The following is a 21070-nucleotide window of genomic DNA, read 5'->3' on the forward strand; positions in this document are numbered from 1 at the left end:
TTTAAATTTAAAAATTTTAACTTTTAATACACAGGGTTAAAAGGAAATCCAATACACTGAAATTGTTTTCAGAAGATTAAAAAAACCCCAAAATTGTGACACAGAAGTAAACACTGATTTTTTTAACACATGACAAGTTCTAGTGGCTAATGGTAGGTTTAACAACGGTAATTTCAAGGTAGAAATCACGTGATATTTTGTGAACATTGGTGATAAATCATGGAAACTGCAAATACTACACACACACACACACACACACTTTTTGTCTATGATCATATTTGAAGGAAATGCTAAATTTCAGTTAGAAATTGGGGAAAACAAACACGTATCCACCCCCCATCCAAATTTACATATCCCGATTCCTGGCTAATGACCTCCTGAGAAACGACTCAACCTTACGGATGTTTAATGATTTTTAAAGTGACAAGCAAATCACACAAAGGCAAGAAAACCTCCTTTTTACCTCTCGCGATTAGACATTGGCTTCATCTGAATCTGCGGGGCCGAGCTCGCTGGAGTGTTCATGTTTTCGCTGGGTGCTTCGGAGAGGTGGCCTCTCTGGAAAACACAGGGACCGGATTGCAGGAAAGAAAGGGTCAATCGGGAACCCCCCTGAAGGGCATTGGGACGGCTTTACGCCCACCCTCCGGGGCCGCCCTTCTCTCTGCACCCGCCCCGGGCAGCAGTGCCGGGAAAGCCAGGAATGAGGCCGTTATTCACCCTCTTCTTCAGCTTGTGCTTTGACTTCCTCTTCTCTTTCGACCGTCCGGACTTCTTATGCGTAGCCACGGGCTGGCTGCTTTTACTGCTGGTGAGTCCGTTCACGCGCTGACTCTTGCCCCCGATGATTCCTCGACATTTCTCGAAGCCACACTTACACAGTTGCTTTGAAAGGAAAGAGAGTCGTGCTTCGAGCCGGCAGCCTCACTGCCGAGTTCCAACTGCGCGCCCGAGCATCTGGACGCCTGACAGTGAGTTTCAGTCAAGAAGTTTTTAGGCAGAGGTAAAGCAACTGAGAGTAAAATAAACATAAATGTGTTTCCATGGAAGGGAAAGATTCAACTTTGGGAAAACTTCTTCACTGGGCCGGCTAAGAACTGACCGAAAACCAACACGACAGAGAGTCTCTTTCTACAGAGTTCTGAGCCAGCGCCTAGGAAAGCGGGCTGGAACCCGCCTTCTCCAACGTACTTCTCATCGGCTGTGCACAGTAACGTTCAAGAAGGCCTGTGGTGTGCCTGGTGCGGTGGCAAAGTCCCAGCTCCCTCCCGAACGGATTATGCTTACCTGTTTCTCCACATTAAAGGAATGGAAGTTGTAATCGTAAGTGAGCTCGGTACCAGCTGGTACGTCTTTCAGAGCGTACAGTCCGATCCGGTACACGCCATTGACAGACCTACGGAGCAGGAGAGGGTTAAAGGCAGAGATTCTTTTTTTTTTTTTAAAAGATTTTATTATTTATTTGAAAGACAGAGGGTGTGTGCATGAGCAGGCGGCAGGGGCAGCGGGATGGGGAGAAGCAGACTCCATGCTGAGCAGGGAACCAAACTTGGGGCTCCATCCTAGGGCCCAGGGATCATGACCTGAGCCGAAGGCGGCTGCTTAGCCAGCTGAGCCCCCCAGGTGCCCCAAAGGCCGAGTTCCGTAATACCCTGCCTGAAATGGTATGCTGATTTCAAATGTGCCTTTGCTTATCTGTCCAATTACTTGGGGTTTCCTGGCCAGTCTCTGCACTTCCAGTGTCTGTTTCTATGCCGATGAGACAGGGACTTTGATCCCTATTTTATACAGGAAGTATTTGTGGCTTAGACAATTTGTTCAGTCACACAGCAAGGAAGCTGCATTCAAAACCAGGGGACTAAAATGCAGGCTGTCTGATGCCACAGATTTTCTTCTCTTGCTTCACTGCTGCCTCCCTGCCAATGTCGGAAACACTAAGGTTTAGCCTGGATCCTATCCTTATCAAATGGAAATTTCTCTAATATATTCAGGCTCCCCCCTCCCATTCAGAACGCATTTTTAGTCTATGCTGGTGGCTGGCAAACTACAGCAAACCCCACCCACGTCTTTGTAAATTTTTACTGGCGCACCCCAAAAGTCTGCGGACCCATGACATTAAAAACCTGATTATACACTGTACTGTTTTAAAAACCCGGGGGGACTGGTGGGACGCCCGGCTGGCTTAGTCGGAAGAGCATGCTGCACCTGGTCTCGAGGCTGTAAGTTCAAGCCCCATGCTGGGTGTAGAGGTTACTGAATGAAATAAATGAACTTAAAAAAATGTTTGTGGATTCTTATTTATTTTTAGAGAGGGGAAGGGAGGAGGAGAGAATGGGAGAGGGGGAGAGGGCAGAGGAGAGAAGCAGCGAGGAGAGGAGGGAGGAGACCGGAGGAGGGCAGAGGGGGAGGTGCAGGGAATCCCAAGCCGACTCCGTGCAGCGCAGAGCCCGATACAGGCCTTGATCTTACAACCCTGAGATCATGCCCTGGGCCACAAATCAAGAATCAGGCACGTAACCAAATGAGCTGTCCAGGTGCCCCTAGGGGGTCTTACATGGCGCAGAACACACAACTCCGAGAGTACAGTTCGCTTGCCGACTTCTAGTTGTCTTTACACCTGTGCAACCTCCCAGAAACCTTTCTTTCCCAGCTAGCACGTTCCCCACACGGGATGTGCGGCGACTCTCTCTGTCGCCACTGACTAGTCTGGCGTCGCTGGGCCGTCACATGAGCGGAATCATACAGAGTAATTCACTGGAGGAGACACAAGCACAAGCTTCGTTCCCCCACGCGGTGTTACTACGGCTGCGGTCAGCTCTACTGCGTGAACAGCACCACTTGGACTCCTGTCTTACGGGGAGGTACCCGGACCGCCCGTAGTTCTCAGCTGTTACGAAGGTGTTTCTGTGGGTGTTCCCGCACACGCCTTTGAGCGTGAACGCTCACTTCTGCTGGGGACACACTCGGGAGCGTGGCATGGAGCTACGGGCCACGTTTAGCCAAGACAGGTATGGGCAAGCTCTCTGGCGGCCGTGGCTCTCGACCCGCACACAGCCCGCCAGCACCTACGAGCACTAGTGTCCGACGGCGCGCTCGGCAGTGTCTGTCTCTGCAGCCGGTACGGGGGAACATGTCGTGTTCCAACACAGGTTAGTAGTTCTCTTGGATGGTTAAAGATATTAAACACCTATTTATGTGTATTGACTATTTTTTAAAAGGACTTTATTCGAGAGGGAGGGAGCAGGAGTGATAGAGGGAGAGGGAAAGGGTGAGCCAGGCTCCCCACGGAGCACAGAGTCGGTCACGGGACTCGATCCTGAGATCATGACCTGAGCTCAAGTCCAACACTTAACTGAGCCATCCCGTTCTGTTCTGAACATTGTTGAGTCTTTTCACTGTGCCTATTCTTTGAACTATTTTAAAAATTGGGCTTTCCTATTTATTTGTAGATTCTAGATTTATAAAGTTCTTTGTCAGATAAATATTGTAAATAAACATCTTCTCCCCAGCGTATGGCTTAGCTTTTTAACTCCCGTAATACTATCTTTTGATGAAATTTTTAATGTTATCTGTTCCTTTACAGCCAGTGCTATTTTCCTGGGGGGGGGTTAGCCCCCATGTTGGGCTCAGTGGGGAGTCTGCTGGTCTCTCTTCTGTTCTTCCCTGTTCACATGCTTGCTCTAAATAAATAAATAAATAAAATCTTAAAAGAAAAAAAAAAAAACGTTCAACCCCAAGATCAAGGGTTGCGTGCTCCAACAGTACACCGAGCCAGCCAGGCACCTCTACGAACACTACTGAATTTTATCAAATACCTTTGCTATTTTCTATTACCCCCACTGAGATGATAAATGATTTTTTGTCTTTATTCCATGAATGCAGTAAGTTACATTGATTATGAATGCTAAACCAACCAACCATTCCTGGAGTAAACCCCACGTGGTCATGATGTATTAATCCTACGTATTGCTAGAGCTGATTTGCTAATTTTTTTTCCCTAAGATTTTATTTATTTGGCAGAGATCACAAGTAGGCAGAGAGGCAGGCAGAGAGAGAGAGGAGGAAGCAGGTTCCCTGCTAAGCAGAGAGCCTGATGTGGGGCTCGATCCCAGGACCCTGAGACCATGACCTGAGCCGAAGGCAGAGGCTTAACCCATTGAGTCACCCAGGTGCCCCATTTGCTAATATTTTTTTTTTAAAGATTTTATTTATTTATCTGACAGAGAGAGATCACACGTAGATGGAGAGGCAGGCAAAGAGAGAGAGAGAGAGAGAGAGAGAGAGAGAGAGAGGGAAGCAGGCTCCTTGCTGAGCAGAGAGCCCAATGTGGGACTTGATCCCAGGACCCTGAGATCATGACCTGAGCCGAAGGCAGCGGCTTAACCCACTGAGCCACCCAGGTGCCCCCCATCTGCTAATATTTTAATGAGGACTTCTATGTCTATGTTCATGGGAGATCTTCACCCAGATTTCTTATTTCTCTTAACGATGCTGTTAGGTTTCAGACGAAGGTTATACTAGCCTTAAGAAATGGAAGAGTTTGGGGCACCTGGTGGCTCAGTGGGTTAAAGCCTCTGCCTTCGGCTCAGGTCGTGATCCCAGGGTCCTGGGATCGAGCCCCGCATCAGGCTTTCTGCTCGGTGGGGAGCCTGCCTCCCCATCTCTCTGTGCTTGCCTCTCTGCCTACTTGTGATCTCTGTCTGTCAAGATAAATAAATGAAATCTTAAAAAAAAAAAACGGAAGAGTTCATGTGATATTGGTAGTATAGCCATTATTTCTTCTTTAAGTATACAGAAAAATTATCAGTGAAGATATCTGAGCATGGAACTTCTTCTGTCAGAAGCTGTTAATTATACATTCAACTTCACGGGCAGACATTCAGACTTTTTCTCTCTCCTTGTGCCATTTTGTAAGTTGTGCTTTCTCAAGGAATTTGTTCATTTTATTTAACTCTCCAAATAGAAGTTCAAGAAAACGGACAAACTGTGGTGAATTTATACAAAGGAACATTAGTCCAGAATAAACATCAACAAATCAACAACACAGATGAACTCTAAGAACACGCTACGTGAAAGAAGCCAGGCAGCGCACTACACAGACATGCTCTGCAACAGGAAAACTGATCTGGTGACAGAAACCACATCACTGCTTGCCTTTGAGGTGGCAAGATTCTAAGCCTGAAACAATGGAAATGTTCTTTATGTTGAAAGGATGTGGGTTGTATGGGTGTATACATTTGTAAAAATGGATGGTAATTTACACTTAAAATCTGTGTCTTTATATAATACTTAAAGTTAAAAAATTTACAAAAATAGAAAGCTGTTCAACCTGATTATCTTTTTTAAAAAAGATTTTATTTCATAGAGAGAGAAAAAGAGAAAGAGCAGGGGGAGAGAGAGAGGGAGAAGCAGCTCCCCGCCCCTTTGTTCAGATTTCTGATGAGTGACTCAAGGTCTTTACTAGTTAGGAGTCTATTCAGATTTTTCTGTGTCTTTATGATTCAGTCTTAGTAGGTTTTGTGTTTCAAGGAATGTGTCCATTCCACACTATGCAGCCACCAAAACCCCCGAAATCTTGCCATTTGCCACGACATGGATGTAGCTAGAGAGCATTATGCTGAGCAAAATAAGTCAATCAGAGAAAGACAATTATCATATGATCTCTCTGATATGAGGAATTTGAGAGGCAGGGCGGGGGGTCATGGAGGACAGGGAGGGAAAAATGAAACAAGATGGGACCTGGGAGGGAGACAAACCATAAGAAACTCTTAATCTCAGGCAACAAACGGAGGTTGCTGTGGGAGGGGGAGGGTTGGGGTGGCTGGGGATGGACACTGGCGGGGGGGCATGTGCTCTGGTGAGTGCTGTGAAGTGTGTAAGCCTGACGATTCACAGACCTGTACCCCTGGGACTAATAACACATTATACGTTAATGAATAAAAGAAGAAATTTGTCCATTTCAACTACGTAATCCAATCTTCTGGCGCACAACTGTTTGTGGCATTCTCTTAATAAATCTTCAGTATTTTGGGGCGTCTGGGTGGCTCAGTGGGATAAGCCTCTGCCTTCAGCTCAGGTCACGATCTCAGGGTCCTGGGATTGAGTTCTGCATCGGGCTCTCTGCTCATCGGGGAGCCTGCTTCCCTCTCTCTTTCTCTGCCTGCCTCTCTGCCTACTTGTGATCTCTCTCTCGTCAAATAAATAAATAAAATCTTAAAAAAAAAATCTTCAGTATTACTGTAGACTCGGTTGTGATGTGCTTTGCTGCTATGAGTTGCAGGAGTTCTTTATTTCATGTATCACCCCTTATCAGGTATATGAATTGCAAATATTTTCTCCCATTCTGTGGGTTGCTTTATTTTGTTGATGTTTTCCTTTGCTGCATAGGAACTTTATAGTCTGATGTCATCCTACTTGCTTAGTTCTGCTTTTGTTGCCCGTTGCTTCTGGTGTCAACCCCGGAAAGTCTTCACCAAGAATGATGTCAAGGAGCTTATCCCCTATGATTTCTTCTAGGAATTTTATGATTTCAGCTGCTACTTTTAAGTCCTTAATACATCTTGGCTTGATTTTTGTGTCTGGTATAGACAGGGGCCCAGTTTTCCCAACACAATTTATTGAATAGACTTCTTGTTCTGTACGATATATTCGTGGCTCCTTTGATGTGAATTAAATGATCACACAAGTATGTGTTTATTTCTAAGCTCTCTATTCAATTCATATCATTTTTAGGCCCATACTATACTGTTTTGATTATTATAGTTTCGTAATACAGTTTGAAATCAGGGAGTGAAATGCCTCTACCTTTATTAACCATCTGAGCCATGCAGGCACCCTAAAGATTTTACTTTTAAGTAATCCCTATATCCCACATGGAGCTTGAATTCATAAGCCCGAGATCAAGAGTCACAGGCTCCACTGACTGAACCAGCCAGGCACCACAGGCCTCCAATATTTCTGGTTAAGAAATCTGCACATAATGTTACTGTATGTGATGACTTGCTTGTCTAATGCCGCTTTTAAGATCTGCTCTTTATCACTGGGAAGTCTGATTATGTTTCCTGCTGTGTGTCTCTGAGTTCACCTCACTTGGAGTTCAGTGAGCTTCGTGCTTATTCATGTTCACGGCTTCCATCAAACTGAGGAAGTTTTCAACCAGTATTTCTTCAAACACTCTTTGCCTCTTTCTCTTTGGTCCTTCTCAGACACCCAGGATGCGTATGTTGGTCTGCTGGATGGTGTCCCAGAGGTCCCTTAGGGTCAGTTCCCTTTCCTTCAAGGTTTTTCTTTCCTTTACTCAGACTTGAGGATTTCCATTGTCTTATCTTGAAGTTCATGGCTTCTTTCTTCAGTCTGCTCAAATCTGCCTCTGACTGCCTCTTGTGAACTTCTCATTTCAATTATGGTACTTTTCAGACTATCAATGCCTTCTGCTCTCTATCTCTTTACTGATCTTTCCATTTTGCTCACACATTATTGTCATGAATTTCTCCATACTGTCCCTTAGTTCTTTGAGCACCTTTGGAGATTTGTGTTTTAAAAAATCTTTGTCTAACGTATTTGCCACTCAGTCTTTTTTTAGGGACAGATTGTTTTGGATTGTATTTTTTTGAATGGGCCACAGTTTCCCGTTTCTTTGTATTCCATGTGACTTTTTCTTGAACACTGCAAATTTGGACCTAATAATGTGGTATGTCTAGAAATAAGGTTCTCCCAACTTCCCCAAGGCTCACATGCCCTAATTTTTAATATCTGGCCCCCAAAAGGAAAAAAAAAAAGAAAAGTGAAAAATGAAGGGGAGAAAATAGGGCCCTGGCTCTTCAAGTCTCCTGGAAGTCACTTCATGTGGCAGGAGAAGAGCTTACCACAACGGTGGGAGGGGCCACCACAATGGTTGCTCATCTTTGTCCACACCTCTGTGATCAGAAGCAGCAATCAGAGCCCAGACTCACCATTTTTGGAGGACAGGGTCTTCCTTCCCCATCCTAGCATCTGCAATCTGTGTGCAAGCTGCTGGAATGCATGCAGAGCTACTGTCCATGTGGCTGGGGGTAGGCATGGGAGTTGCTACTGTTCTAACAGTTGAAGTTGACTGAACTGACTAAAAGGAAGGCGATTTACCATCTCGGGCCTCCCCTAGTGGTTGCAAGCCTTCAACAGACTCCAAAATTGTTCCATCAGCCGGATTCTGCCAGTGTAAATATCTAAGGGGAGATAAGACTCCTGATGCTTCCTACTCCACCATCTTGCTAGAATCTTCTCCTATTATCTTTTTTCAACTGTTTTTAATTTTTATTTTATTTTTTTAAGATTTTATTTATTTGACAGAGCTCACAAGTAGGCAGAGAGGAAGATAGAGAGAGAGAGGGAAGCAGGCTCCCCGTTGAGCAGAGAACCCAATGTGGGGCTTGATCCTAGGACCCTGAGATCATGACCTGAGCCAAAGGCAGAGGCCTTATCCCACTGAGCCACCCAGGTGCCCCTTTTCAATTTTTTTTAGATGTAATTTTTTGCTTTTCAGTTAGACTCTTATCTATTTTACTTATTATTGTCTCTCACTGTGACAAAGCCAGTGGACATGTAATAAATATGCTGAGTGACCTCACAGGAGATGAACATGTAACACAGAACCGGGCACACAGTGAGCAGTTGCTAAGTCTGAGGTATTACTCTTATTATATCATCATATATGCTGCTATGTTCTTCTGGGAGGAGTTAAGATGAAGAGAAGAAAGAGCAGCAGCCAACTCTGCCTGGGGGGAGTCACCTGAGGTGCTGTGAAAGCGGACTCACCCTGAAGGCAGACTCATCTCTTGATACCCTCAATGCCTTCTGCTCTCTTAGGATTTGTGACTTCACCTTCCCCTGCTTCCTTACCATTTCTGCATTTCACAGTTTGGGTCGCAGCTGTGGTTGATGAATCGGGCCTCATTGCCCATCCGGTAGCTGTCGATCACCATCCCACTATCCAGGTTCAGGCAGTAGTGGTCACTGTGATTATGATACTGCTCGATCATCCTGTTCCTGAAGAGGAGAGGAAGAAGTGAAAGCCAATTAATGGTTAAGTTCAAAGGAAACTTGAAATCTCCCACTTTATACACTAATCTGGTACCTTTGCCATTTTGCGGCAGTATCATCATTCATCACTGTACCTGAACTCCTGTTCGCTGACAACCTCCCCTAGGTATTCGATGATGAACTGCCCAGCTTTCAGGGGTTCTTTGGTTCTTATTCCCCAACCTTTTTCCTCAGCTCGAAATCGTTCTAGACACTGCACCCACTCATGCCTCTGTATCCTCTGGTTACAGCACTGCTCACCACAGGGGCAAGTGTTGGGGGAACACTCGGCAAAGATCATTCTAGAAAGAAACGAGATAATTGTATGCCAATTAATATTATATATGCCTTCATGAACCCATTTTTGTTTTACAGGAACTTTTAAAATACATTAAATTTTTATTTTATCAAGGTTGGATGGGTTAACAAAGTTCGCAAGGGCGAAGAGTACACAACTTCAAAACTTAGTAATACTGAAAATTTCCAAGTGAAGTTATACTGAATATTACTGAATAATACTGAAAATTTCCAAGTGCTGAATACATTATTAAGCTAACTGCCCACTAAGCATCCTAGGTAAACACTATCCTATTTAGCTCTGTGCTAAGAATAAAACTATAACCCACAGAAGAATTAATAATTTTTAAGTATACATTTTAGTACATTTTTTAAAAGAGACTTTATTTATTTGACAGAGATCACAAATAGGCAGAGGCAGGTGGTGGGGGGAAGCAGGCTCCCCACTGAGCAGAGAGCCCGATGCGGGGCTCAATCCCGGGACCCTGAGATCATGACCTGAGCTGAAGGCAGATGTTTTAACCTGCTGAGCCACCCAGGCGCCCCTACTTTTTTTTTTTTTTTAAGATTTTATTTATTTGAGGGGTACCTGGGTGTCTCTGTTGGTTAAGCATCTGCCTTCAGCTCAGGTCATGATCCCAGAGTCCTGGGATCAAGTCCTGCAACGGGCTCCCTGCTCTGCTCGGGAAGCCTGCTTCTCCCTCTCCCACTCCCCCTGCTTGTGTTCCCTCTCTTGCCGTGTCTCTATCAAATAAATAAATAAAATCTTAAAAAAAAAAAAAGAATTTTACATTTCATTAGTGTAAATGACATCTCCATACTGGAAACATTTCCAATCTCTGTACTAGCTGAACTTACAACCTCTAGCGAATTAACAAGCAAAAACCTCTCAATATAGGAGAGAAAAGTTGGTATGCACATGTCTTCTGCTTTCTTTTTTTTGTATTTCTCAATCTTTCAGAGAAGCCACTTAGTTTTGGTGTTTGGTTTAGAATCATAGTAAGGCTGCTGAACATGATTAAAACAAAGGAGATCAAGAATGTAGTGGTAGATCAGAATATCACATTACAGTTTATGTAACACACACACATATCCACATCGTAACTTACAAATCTTGTTGAGAAAGCATTTAACATTTTATAATATAAAGTACTTTCATAGCCATTCTTCAAATAAACATTATCCTTTTCTAAAGGTCAGGAAACAGTGTGAAATCACATATATAAGCAGTGAAGCAGAGATAATTCCGACCAGACTATTTAATTCAAGACTCTAAGCTGAACTTTTGTGAAAGACACTACATTATGGCCAAATTCGCTACCTTTTTTCATTCTTCGAATGAATTCTTTGCTCAGCGAATGCGACTGAACACCCCGCCTGAAAATGCTCTCCTCCTCCATCTTCTATGAGAACGGATTTCCCACCTTTCCAATAACGAATTCTTTTTTTTTTTTTAAATCCCAGAAATCCTTTTTTCCCTTCTCTCCCTCCCATGGCACATTCCTGTTCCTCCTATCTTTAGAAGGCTCATTCGCAGAGGATGGGGGGCTGGGGTAACTGGGTGAAGGCCATGAAAGACGTCATGGGCACCGGGTGTGACATGCAGCTGACGAGTCACTGAACTCTGCCTCTGAAACCAGTAAGACACTACATTTAATTAACTGGATTTAAATACACAAAAAAGAGGAAGGCTTGCTCTTGCTCATAGTTTCAACTGTAACCCCCTCTTCACAATACCCCACCTGAATTTTCATCATACCTTAAAACACACAAAACAATAAGCTTTATGTGGATAAAAGAACTACAGTGTGGGGCACCCGGGTGGCTCAGTGGGTTAAAGTCTCTGCCTTTGGCTCGGGTCATGGTCCCGGGGTCCTGGGATCGAGCCCCGCATCGGGCTCTCTGCTCAGTGGGGAGCCTGCTTCCTCCTCTCTCTCTCTGCCTGCCTCTCTGCTTACCTGTGATCTCCGTCTTTCAAATAAATAAATAAATAAATAAATAATTAAAAAAAAAAAGAACTACAGTGTAACAGAGTGCGGAGATTGAAAGAGATTTTAAAATCAATTTTTAAGAATTTCTGCTGGAGAACACTCATTTAGAGGTTGTTGAAAATTTGTGGTTTCCATTGAAGGCACTGAAATACATTCCATTTGTTTCAATTATCAAGATAAGCCCTTGGGGGCGCCTGGGTGGCTCAGTCAGTTAAGCAGCTGCCTTAGCCCCAGGTCGTGATCCCAGGGTCTTGAGATCGAGCCCCGCATCGGGCTCCCTGGAGGAGCCTGCTTCCCTCTCTCCTCCCAACTTGTGTTCTCTCTCGCTATCTCTGTCTCTCTCAAACAAACAAAATCTTCAAAAAACCCCACAAAAACAAAAAAAAGATAAGCCCTTTATGTAAAAAGTAGAACATATTCTAGTTACCGTGTCTGGAAACAAAACTGCAAATGGATCACAATGTGAAGGCACGTGCTGCAGACCATGACCCGATGGCACGGATTCCAGCACAAACTGCCGTTGACTTCAGCAGCGGCAGGCTCGAGCCCAGCGCTAACCGGCCGGCTACTACAATGCCCTTCACTTTAGCTACAGAATGCCGTTCACTGTAAGACGAGAGAATTCTCCTTCCCGATGCAGACCTAGATTGGAAAGCTCTTTCCCTCACCTGGTGAGATTTAATGTTTGAGTCACTGGCAAGTGTACTAGTGAGCCCGACTTAATAGCTACGGAGGTCAGACCATCTCCTGCGAGTCGAGACCGGTTTTCACATGAAAAATCGTCCTGCTAGAAGTCGTGCCAGGTCAGGAAGGAGTGGGCCTTGGACGCATGGGAGAGGGCCCTCCCTGCTTTTGGGGACCAAGAACTTGAAGGCCTCCTGCTCTTCTGTAGCAAAAGGTGAAGGGTCCTGGAGATGCTCCCTGTGGGGACAAGCGGAAGTAACCCGTACTCTGCAAAGGCGCTCACACAGGGCCCCCACGGGTTAGCCAGGGACCCTGACGTTCAGTCTGTGTCTTGTAAACTCAGGAGTCACCACTTCCAGTGGCATTCCAAGGCTTCCTGGGCAATACCGCTTTATCTCCCCTTAAGTATTTGGCTTTGTTATACAACATGTTTGTTGTTGTGAGCGCTGAGAGGGTGGGCTCTGTACGTGCTGTGAACAAATGGACACAAGGCTGAAAAGCAGCTTGAAATGAATTATGAGACTCTGCTCTACTCTAGGGAACGTGGAATGTTCTGGAGCAGTAATGGGTTCAATATGGATGGTGTACAGACACAAGTTTTTTTTTTTTTAAAGATTTTATTTATTTGTTTGACAGACAGAGATCACAAGTAGGCAGAGAGGCAGGCAGAGAGAGAGGGGGAAGCAGGCTCCCTGCCGAGCCGAGAGCCCGATGTGGGGCTTGATCCCAGGACACTGAGATCATGACCTGAGCCGAAGGCAGAGGCTTTAACCTACTGAGCCACCCAGGCGCCCCTACAGACACAAGTATTAAGCAGCGAAGGTCTTATAGAATTTATAAACAATGCTGATGATTCCTAAGTGTTTAGAAGAGAGAAGGCCATGTTCTAAAAATATTTTATAAAAACCCATTACTTGTTTTTAAGACCATCCTGAATTCAGTTTCCTTTGGCTACATGAGCCTTACATAGACATAAAACTGAATTTTAACAGACCCTTGAGTTTTCCCCACAAATATTTACAATGCCTTGACTACTAAGACAGGAAAGACATTTCAGGTCTTTCATTTAACTAAATTTTTATGTGGGTTACTTTTAAATATATATGGAAGCATCCACTGAATAATATATTTTCATTTTTCTTAGGTATTTGTGCATTTTTCCCTTCTTTCATTAGATGCGTGAATATGTAGGGATGTAGAGTTTATAGTCTCACAAAGTTGGCAGCACCGTATTTGACTTTTTTTTTTTTTAAAGAAAGGCAACACAGGGGCGCCTGGGTGGCTCCACAGGTAAAGCCTCTGCTTTCAGCTCAGGTCATGGTCTCAGGGTCCTGGGATCGAGCCCTGCACTGGGCTCTCTGCTCAGCGGGGAGCCTGCTTCCCTCTTACTCTCTGTCTCCTTGTAATTTCTGTCAAATAAATAAATAAAACTCTTTATATAAAAAATGACGTAAGATGACCAACATAATTATGGAAATGCAGACATTCAGATTTGTTTTATGTCGTTAAAAGACTAACGACTTATGCAATAAGCAGTATATACATTGGAAAGAACATGAGTTTTGAATCAAACACACGTGGGTTCAAATTCTGTTTGTCAGTTAAGTGCCGTATATAATATGGGCAACTTACTATCCAAACTCTAAAATCCTTCATTTATAAAATATAAAACTATTACCTATCTCATTAGACTACTGGGAAAAAGAGAGGAACTCACCAATGTGATGGCAGCTATACTACGGCAATTTCGTAGACAACACAGTATCATATTAAAAAACAGTAATGTTAGCATAGAAAGGAATGCAAATTTAAGCAATTTTAAAGACATATAGTCCCAAACATTAAACCAATTGAACTATTAAAGCGCCAAAAATGAAGTTAGATGTGACTGCCTAAAGGAGGGGAACTCAAGGGACGTGAGGATATTCACAGCCCAGTGGTAATCCTGCACATTAATGCACTAATTCATGAGAGCTACTGGGCACAGTCAGCATACAGTATCTAGTCAGTACGAGATGCAGCAAGAACGGCACAGATGTTCATGTAGTCTGTACAGATAATTCGTCTCAGGATACACCTTAAGGGTTAAAAATAAAAAAGAGGAATCTACACAGTTTCACAGTGGCGCAATTTTTAATAGAAAACATTGGTAATAACTGGAATGACGAGGCGCAGGGGGCGGCGAACTGGGCATGTCAACCTGCGGAGGGTAAGAGAACTAACAACGGTGAGCTTGTGGACCGCACCGGTACACATAATACACAGAGACACATAAAGGGTGTATATATATAAAAAGAGAAAAAAAGACCAAAAAAGAAAAGAAGCATACGTATAAAAGGTCTGTGAGTAAAGAACAACTTGCGCACAGCACAGAGCAGGCCGGCAGCTGTGACCCGGCCACCGCGCGTGCGCGTGCAAGACGGTCGGGCCGACGGCGCGGTGAGCGGGACGCTCCAGCCGGCGCGCTGTCACAGGAGGGCCTTAAAACACCGATTCCCGCAGCCCCCAGGACAGCTGACCAGACGCTGGGGAAGCAGTCGTCTTTGGCCAGGAAAACTATCCAGAAGAGGAATTATTGATGTCAAGTTCACTGGTTTTTACTATAAATTTGCATATATAACTAAAACCCAACAAATTCGATCTCCATTCTTGGGTCTCCATCAGACATTTCCATTTTGAAATCTCCATGTCATTTAGAATTCAATGGCCCCAAAGTAAAATCACAGTTTTGATCACCAAACTAGCCAGACCCCAGACCCTCCCTCTGGAGACAGCGCGGACACCTTTCATCAGAGCCACTGGCCCAGTCAGCGCATGTGCACCCGGGAGCGCACGCGAGCGGCTCACCAGCCCGGTCCCCCTCAGAGTACGTCACGGCTTTCTTCCTCCTCACCGTCACCATCCCACCTCGCTCCCTGGTTATGGCTACCATGTACGGAGATCTAGGAAATTTTCTAAAATTTCCTGAATACTTTATGTCGTGGGCTGAATGCTTGTGTCTGCCCAGAATGAACAGCTGAAGCCCTGGCCCCCGGTGTAGCGGTGCTCTGGAGGCAGAGCCTCTGGGAGGGCCGCTGGCTTGTCTGAGGGTGTGAGGACGGGAACTGCAAGAAGAATCAGTGTCCCTACAGCAAGAGGAACAGAGAGCTCGATCTCCACAAGCAGGCGCTCAGGCAAGGCCATGTGAGCGCACAAGGAGAAAGGGGCTGTCTGTAAACCAGGACGTGGGTCCTCATCAGACATCAAATACTTGCATCTTGACCTTGGACTTCCAAGTCTCCAGAACCGTGAGAAACAAATGTCTGCTGTTTAAGCCGCCAGGTCTACGGTACTTTGCCGAACCAGCCCAAGACACGTCACTTAGGTTTTATACAGCTTTGTGCAACTTCAAGAGCGGAAATAAAAGAGCTTAACTTTTCCCTCCAAATGAAGTGTCATCTACCCTGAAGCCCGTGCTTTCGGAGAAGTCACTTTAGTACCGTACCTATTGAGGCAGTCGTCCACACAGCCCTTCCCGGAGTCCTCCTCTGGCTTCTTACAGTTACAGGTGGTGGCCTCGTAACCAGAAAGGGGCTTGACGTCAACGTAGACATCTTGAGAGAAGACAGCAAAGAGTAATTTGTGAACACAGAGGAAATTTTTTAAGTGCTAGGCTAAGAAGAACACTGATGATATAAAGGCAGAAAAAAATAGCTCTCAAGTTACTCACTTGAACGGATTTTTTTATATAGTGGGACATCTGGCTTTTTGTACAGCTAGAAGAAAAAAAAAAAAAAGAAAAATCTAGATATAGCATTTAACTTCGAATACCAGACAGCAGCATCAATCACTAAAAATATAAAAAATTATTCACGTGCTCTGCTTGTATGGGAATATTTTTAAGAAAGACTTTCTGGGTTGGATACACTTGAGGGAAATTCTTGGTGCTATCACTTTTTACCCTGAAATAAGAAGTGACTTACTGGATCAGGACGAGAGAAACAGATTCAATAAGAGAACGAACGTGGAAGAGCTTCCCGGGAATATGTGTGCGCTGTGGCCGGGCGCACACGCAAACCACCCTGCGGGGAAACCACCCTGCAGGACGAGGCTACTCTTTTGGATACATTAAGACTCACTTTGCCTCTATGAAAAGAAAGGAAAACACTCCAAGGGCTTGTTGAGATGGTCTGGCTAGCACATGAAGTTAAAAAGATGAGTACCATGGCCTTTTCCGTGTGGGTATTCCAGAAAAACACTTTTCACATTTTAATTAAGGCAATTAATTTAGTGAATACAGGGGAGAGGGAAGGCAGGAAAGGAAAGTCTCATTGCAATTAAGAAGGCATTCAGAAAAAAACCCAAAAAACAAAAAACAAGGAAAAAAGGAAGGTATTAGAAGAGGGGTGATCCGCTGGCCAGTGTTGTCAGGAAGAGGCAGGACGGGCGACGGCAGCACTGTGGTCTCGGAGAGGGCGTATTAACCCGCGAAAAGCAGTCCACCTCCATTTCTCAGCAGGACCGTCGGAGCACTGTCTCCTTCACGGGCATGAACTCGGAGACAGATATCTAACCAACTGATCCTCTTAGAATTCAAGAGAGGCCACCAAGAGAAGAGAATGCAGAGGGGAATGTCCACTGCTTCTGGCTTTCCAAAATTAACTTTGGTGGAATTTTGGCAAAGGTCAGGAGCTGTTCACCTCCTTTGTATGACAACTTCTATTTCCTGATGCTTGTTCTCAACATGAGGCCTGGCCTATGGCTAACTACAAAAATTGCCAGGGGAAACGTTTCCATTAGGGAAGAAGAAGAGAAAAACAGTGCCTTCCCATTTTTAGTTCCCAACATAAAGATCTTTTAAAAGTGTATGCGTGTTAAACATTTTTCCTGTTTCCTTTGGTAGGAGAGTCTCCTTTGTATGTGAAAAATAAATTCCAAAGCGACGGGAAGGAGCCAACAAAAATAAAGCCTGACGTTTCTTAGTGCTGCTGGCAGCGCATCTAAACCCTCCTGGGACGTGCATCCAACAGGAGCCTCACAGCACGGAGCTCTGCTACCACAGAGAAAGTGCAGACCAGAAACAGAAGTTGCCCAGGAAAGCAGACACTCACTGCTATTCTGAAGTATGAGTAAAGGCAAAGAGGTCACATTAGATATGGATGCAAATTCATTTTTCTTCGTCTCTAACCTTCACAGGGACAGTCTCGATACTTCCTAAGATGAGAGCACAGGGCACAGAGCATAACACGGAGGCGGACCGAAGCTCGCACTCCCCCCCCCCCGCCCGCCCGGAGAAGGAAACCTGAGAGAGGAGGCCGGCCCGGTACCTGATTGTGCTTCCACTGCCAAAGGATGTCATAGGGGAGCTGGAAGTCAATTCTCTTTTGCCTCAGATACTTTCCTGAAACAAAGAAATACTATCAATTTCAGTATCTATTTATACAAAGGGTCAAACAGCCACAAGATCTAAGACGCACTGACTAGAAAAAATAAACATTTAATTTTTAATTTTAGGAACTTTTCCATCCCCAATTTTTCATTGTAGCTACTCTCTATTCCATTGTGCTCCAGGTGGGAAACGCTGAAGGATGTTTTGATAGCAGCCTACATAGGACAATGAACACGGCAAACTTCCTACCAAAGAATACACAGGTCATTATGAAGCCAAGTAAAACTAACAATTGTTGGAGTATTAAAATTATGAGCTACAGCCTCTGGCAGCTGTTCTCCAACATTATTATACATACTATGAGACTGTCTGTAAAAACGGGAAGTAAGAGTTTCTAAAATAGGAGTCCCTGAATTTGAATAACTCAAGAGTATTTACAGTCAAATTTATGATGTTAAGCCCCCAAGAAGTGCTACTAGTCAAAGTCAAAAGCCCTCTTCCACCTTGAAGAGGACGCTTCAGCTTCCTTCCTCTCTGACCGCTCTGCCCTCTAGTAAACTGGCTTCTCGCAGGAAGCTGAACCCCTTGTCGCCGGGTCTTCAGCCACCACTGACCGACTCCAGCCGAGCAGTTCTCAATGCTCTGTGAATGCGGGGGACCCACGGGGCAAAGGCTGTCTTACCACTAGGTACCATGCGGCTACTGCTACACTGGTGTCCCTGAGGCGTCACACGCCACCCTCACTACGCGGACGTTTGTCCCAATGCTGTAAAAGCCCCGGGGAGTAAGACCGCTGGCATCTCAGCCGGAGTCAAGGCAAGCGGAGCGCTGCGCCAGAAGAACGGAACGGATGGACGTGAACCAGGCCAGCGTCTCGCAAGTTAACGTGTTGAGTCTTGACCCACAAGCCAGGAGCGCGGCTACTCCGCAAGGCGCACGGAAGGGCGCAGCCCGCGGCCGGCCGCTCCCCGGGCGCCGAGCCCAGCACGTGCCTGCGCACACGCGAGCTGGACGCGCTTCTTCCCCGGAACGTGCTCCGTGTCCGGGAAAGCACAGCCGAGCGGCTCCGGTCATGCGGACTCAGAGCGTGAGGACGAGCGAGGTGAGCTTGTTGCTTCGCGAAACAACGGAGCGTTTCTGTGTCCGGTGATAAAACGGAGTTTGAAGTGAATACGGGCGATCTGGAAGACGTGTGTCCAACCACGAGAATCTTTAGTTTTCCTTAAACTCTCCTCCTAAAGCAAGGGGGAGGACTGACAGATGCGAATGTTCTGGACGCACCCAGGGAACGGGAGAGCAACACAATTCAGGGAACCGGAACTTCTTAAGGACCAACACGTGAAGTGGGAACATCACACCTGGGTAGAGAATCCATTTAAATGCCAAGAGAGACCGATGGACTTTAATGGAACAGAAAACGAAAAGTTAACCGATTTCATATTGTACGTTGCAACTCACCTCTAAGGAACTATTACACTCATATTTTGCTAGAGTGTCAAAGAAGAATTATCGGAATTATTAAAATACTCCTATCCTTTATAACATATTTATTGCCTACACGGAGACAGATTTCTTCATGTACTTAAGCCAAAGTAACATCGTAAGAGACTGCAAAAATGGATCAGAAAATTCAGTTGACTTATATTCAACTAGACAACAATGAAATTTGCAAAAATAGAAAATAAAGTCACTTTCTGCATGGAATTTCTCTTTGGAAAAGTTATTTCTCATAAAAATACGCTATTTATGTTAACACAGAGATATAACGCACGACTGCAGAGTCTGCCGTGAGGAAGCGGAAACAATGTGAAGCCAAAGGTCAGCAAACTCTGGTACATTCACGTAAGAATTCGCAACTGGAGAGACAAAATGAGGTACACATTGACTCAAATGGAAACATTCTCCAAGTTGCAAAAAAAGAAAAAATAGGGCATGAACTCATTAAGAAAAAAACACTTTGAAACATTTGAGAGCTATTCGTGGGGTGCCTCGGCGGCTCAGCGGGGTGTGCGGTCAGGAGTCTCTCACTGGCCCCACGGGATCTTCTTGAGGTTCTCTACCCTCTCTCTGGCCCTCCCCATGCTCGTGCTCAATCTCTCTTTCAAATGGATAAATAAATCTTAAAAAAAAAAAAAAATTGGGGGCCTGGTGGCTCAGTCGGTTGGGCAGCCAACTCTTGGTTTTGGTTTAGGTCATGAACTTGGGGTGATGGATGGAGCCCTGCACCAGGCTCCACACTCAGCGGGAAGTCTGCTTGAGACTCCTCCTTCCCCCTCTGCCCCTGAGACCTTGGTTCTGACATGGGTGCTGAAATATTTAAGGGAGGTGTATCATTGTCTGCGATTTACTGCGGCGTGCCTCCCAAACTCAGGTGGACTAACAGACGGACGGATACATAAATCCAAGTCAAATGCTAATGACAAAATTTAGCGATGGGATACTGCACATCCACTATAGAGTATTTTCAGTTTTTTGCTTATTGTTTAATTTTTAAAGTTTTTTAAGTAGGTTCTACACCCGGCGTGGAGCCCAACCCAGGGCTTGTACCCAGGACACTGAGATCAAGACCGGAGCCAGAGCCAAAAGTAAGACTGCTGAACTGACAGGCGCCCCAGAGGCCTTTGTTTATTGAAAGATTTTACAGTAAATTATTGGGAGACAGATATTTATAAAGGAAAAAGTTTGGGAGGGTATATACTAAGTTATTATATCTCTGGTAGGGGGAGATTGATCTATAATTCATACCCTTCTCTACAAATTGCTTTGCAAGTATGTACTGTTTCTTAACAATATAAATATAATTTTTTAAAAAGACAAAATTATCTTCTGCAGATATGATAAACCCCTTAATGTAAAGAATTGACTCTTTTTTTTTTTTTTTTTTGCCAGCAGTACCTAATGTGTTTTCTGTAGAAGGTATAAAACAGTGAGGGAGAAGCCAGTAAGTTATAAATTTTTTTTTTGAAGATTTTATTTATTTATTTGGCAGAGATCACAAGTAGTCAAGAGAGGCAGGCAGAGAGAGAGGGGGAAGCAGGCCACTTGCTGAGCAGAGAGCCTGACACAGGGCTCCATCCCAGGGCCCTGAGATCATGACCTGAGCTAAAGGCAGAGGCTTAACCCACTGAACCACCCAGGTGCCCCCTGAAGTTATAATTTTTAAAATTATAACTTTATAATTTTTAAAGAATTTAACATTATACATTTTTTTAAGAGATTTTATTTATTTATTTGACAGAGAGAGATCACAAGTAGGCAGAGAGGCAGGCAGAGAGAGGAAGGAAGCAGGCTCGCTATCGAGAAGAGAGCCCGATGTGGGGCTCGATCCCAGGACTCTGAGATCATGACCCGAGCCGAAGGCAGCAGCTTAACCCACTGAGCCACCCAGGCGCCCCTAACATTATAAATTTTTAAAAAGAATACTTTCTCAATGGGGTACCTGGGTGGCTTGGTCGGTTAAGCGTCTGCCTTTGGCTCAGGTCAGATCCTAGGGTCTTGGGACTGAGCCCCACACTGGGCTTCCTGCTCCATGGGGAGTCTGCTTCTCACTCTCCTTCTGCCCCCCCAATCTCTCAAATAAAAAAATAAGAATCTTAAAAATTTTAAAAAAGAATACTTTTGGGGCGCCTGGGTGGCTCAGTGGGTAAAGCCTCTGCCTTCGGCTCAGGTCATG

At 44.9% G+C, this 21070-nt stretch overlaps 1 protein-coding gene across 5 annotated transcripts in view; it reads right to left on the reverse strand.

Annotated features, from left to right (window-relative positions):
- ASH1L (ASH1 like histone lysine methyltransferase) overlaps positions 1-21070 on the reverse strand; it is a 180157-nt gene that overhangs the window by 17997 nt on the left and 141090 nt on the right. For all 5 annotated transcript variants that reach the window (XM_044266511.1, XM_044266512.1, XM_044266510.1 and 2 more), the window contains 8 exons: positions 17336-17409; positions 15739-15784; positions 15514-15622; positions 9153-9359; positions 8878-9024; positions 1288-1396; positions 721-885; positions 464-558 (listed from right to left, as the gene is read on the reverse strand). In XM_044266511.1, coding sequence (XP_044122446.1) covers positions 464-558; positions 721-885; positions 1288-1396; positions 8878-9024; positions 9153-9359; positions 15514-15622; positions 15739-15784; positions 17336-17409 — 952 coding nt within the window. The remainder of the gene's footprint in view (positions 1-463; positions 559-720; positions 886-1287; positions 1397-8877; positions 9025-9152; positions 9360-15513; positions 15623-15738; positions 15785-17335; positions 17410-21070) is intronic.

This window comes from Neovison vison, chromosome 10 (assembly GCF_020171115.1).
Source record: "Neovison vison isolate M4711 chromosome 10, ASM_NN_V1, whole genome shotgun sequence".
NCBI classification, from domain to species: Eukaryota; Metazoa; Chordata; class Mammalia; order Carnivora; family Mustelidae; genus Neogale; species Neogale vison.